At 56.4% G+C, this 1827-nt stretch overlaps 1 protein-coding gene across 1 annotated transcript in view; it reads right to left on the reverse strand.

The window, feature by feature from the left end:
- LOC104993057 (olfactory receptor 5M9-like) overlaps window positions 1-1578 on the reverse strand; it is a gene marked incomplete at its 3' end in the record, with an annotated part of 1916 nt that extends 338 nt beyond the window's left edge. Inside the window, 2 exon segments of the mRNA XM_010846143.1 lie at window positions 1018-1488; window positions 1490-1578. Coding sequence (XP_010844445.1) covers window positions 1018-1488; window positions 1490-1578 — 560 coding nt within the window.
- Between the last annotated feature and the right edge of the window lie 249 nt (window positions 1579-1827).

The following is a 1827-nucleotide window of genomic DNA, read 5'->3' on the forward strand; positions in this document are numbered from 1 at the left end:
GAAATGGGGCAGACCGCTCCCCCCACCACCTGGTGGGGATTTAAACACCTGGTGGCCACCCAGGCAGAAAAGAAGGGAGGAGGGCACCTTGCTGCCCTTTCACGGTGGAATCTGTGGCTGTCCTGCTGAGAGGGGGGCCTTTCCATGGGGACCCTGTGCAATAAGTGTGGTGTTTTAGAACTGAATAAATAGAACATGTAAATTTTTTAAATTAAATTTTTAATTTTAAAAAAAAGCTCCACCCGTAAGACCACACCCCCCACCCCCAACCTCTCCCCTCAACCACCGGGGCCCCCTACCCGTGCCCCAGGCATCCTTCTCCCCCAACCACCAAGGGCAGAGGGAAGGGGCTCTGACAGGAAGCATGGCGCCAAGTGGGCAAGGGACACGACAGAGGTAAGGGGGCGAGAGAACCAGACAAGACAGCCGCGGGACGCGTGGGGAAGGGGGGTTGGGAGCAAGCCCCGAGGCTCAGAGGGCATGGGGAGGCGCCTGGCGACCGCGCGGCAGGCCCAGAGCAGACCAGTCTAGGGCCACCGGCAGGAGGCGACGGGCAAGCAAGCGGCCCCGCCGCGGGGAGCCGCCACCCGTCACGCCGCACAGCCCGCGAGACGCGACCGGAGGATCCGCGTCGTGACGTCCGCGCCGGGGGGAAGGCAGTCGTGGCCGGCGCCACGGGCAAAGGAGCGTGGGGTGGGGTGGGGGCGCGCTGAGCACCCCCTCTCCCGCCCCGGACCCTCGGACCCAACCTCGAAGGAACGTGGCGGGGAAGTCGGGCGGAAGAGGGACACCGGAGACGACGCGACCGGGCGCGGGGCAAGGGTGGCGTCCGGCCGGGGATGGAGGCGCGGAGGGGTGGGTGGGAAGGCAGAGGAGAGCCGCCTTTCCCACCCGACCCCTACTCTGCACGCCGCCCCCACCTTCTCGCGCGGCCGCTCATCCCCTACCACCGGAAAGGCCACTGGGCCGACAGCCCGCCGGGGGCGCGCCGTCTTCCAGACGTCTTTCCCTCCCTACCTTCCCATCCCGCGCCGCACGGTTGGAGGAGAGGCGAGGCCATCGGCAGAGCGCATGTGCAGCACGGCCGCTATGATGAGGGTATAGGAAATGAGAACCACTGAGAGGGAATATGTGAAATTAATCCCAGCAATAACAATCATGGTGCATTCTTTAATGTGGACCCCTCCACAGGCAATCTTGATAAGAGAAGGGTCAGCACAATAGAAGTGGTTGATTTCAAAGTTTCCATAGAAGTACAGGCCATATGTCCACAGTGTGCAGATTAGGCTAACAGAGAACCCATAAATGTATGTCACAGAGATGAGACGAGCACAGACAGTCCTGGACATTTTACTGCCATAAAGCAGAGGGCTGCAGATGGCCATGTAGTGATCAAAGGCCACCACAGCCAAGATATATACTTTCACGTGGACAAGGGCTCTGAAGAAGTAACACTGCACCAAACACCCCACGTAGGAAATGGTTTTTGTCTGATAGTAAGTTTTCCAGCATCTTCAGAGTGACATTGGAAGAGAACCACACATCCACAAAAGACAAATGACTCAAGAAAAAGTACATGGAGCTCTGAAGCTGGAGGCTGATGCTGATCAAAATAATCATACCAATGTTCCCTATCAGAGTGATCATGTAAACTACTAGAAACACCACAAAAAAGAGAACTTGAAGCTCCTGATGACTGGTCAACCCCAGAAGAACAAATTCTGCCACATCTGTGAAATTTGGCATTGCCTTCAATTAGACCCAGTTTGCATTGCCTATGGACAAATTAAAAGAAACAAATGGATTTATTTTATTCTTAAAAATTTT

The sequence above is a fragment of the Bison bison genome, unplaced genomic scaffold (assembly GCF_000754665.1).
Source record: "Bison bison bison isolate TAMUID 2011002044 unplaced genomic scaffold, Bison_UMD1.0 scf7180017864231, whole genome shotgun sequence".
NCBI classification, from domain to species: Eukaryota; Metazoa; Chordata; class Mammalia; order Artiodactyla; family Bovidae; genus Bison; species Bison bison.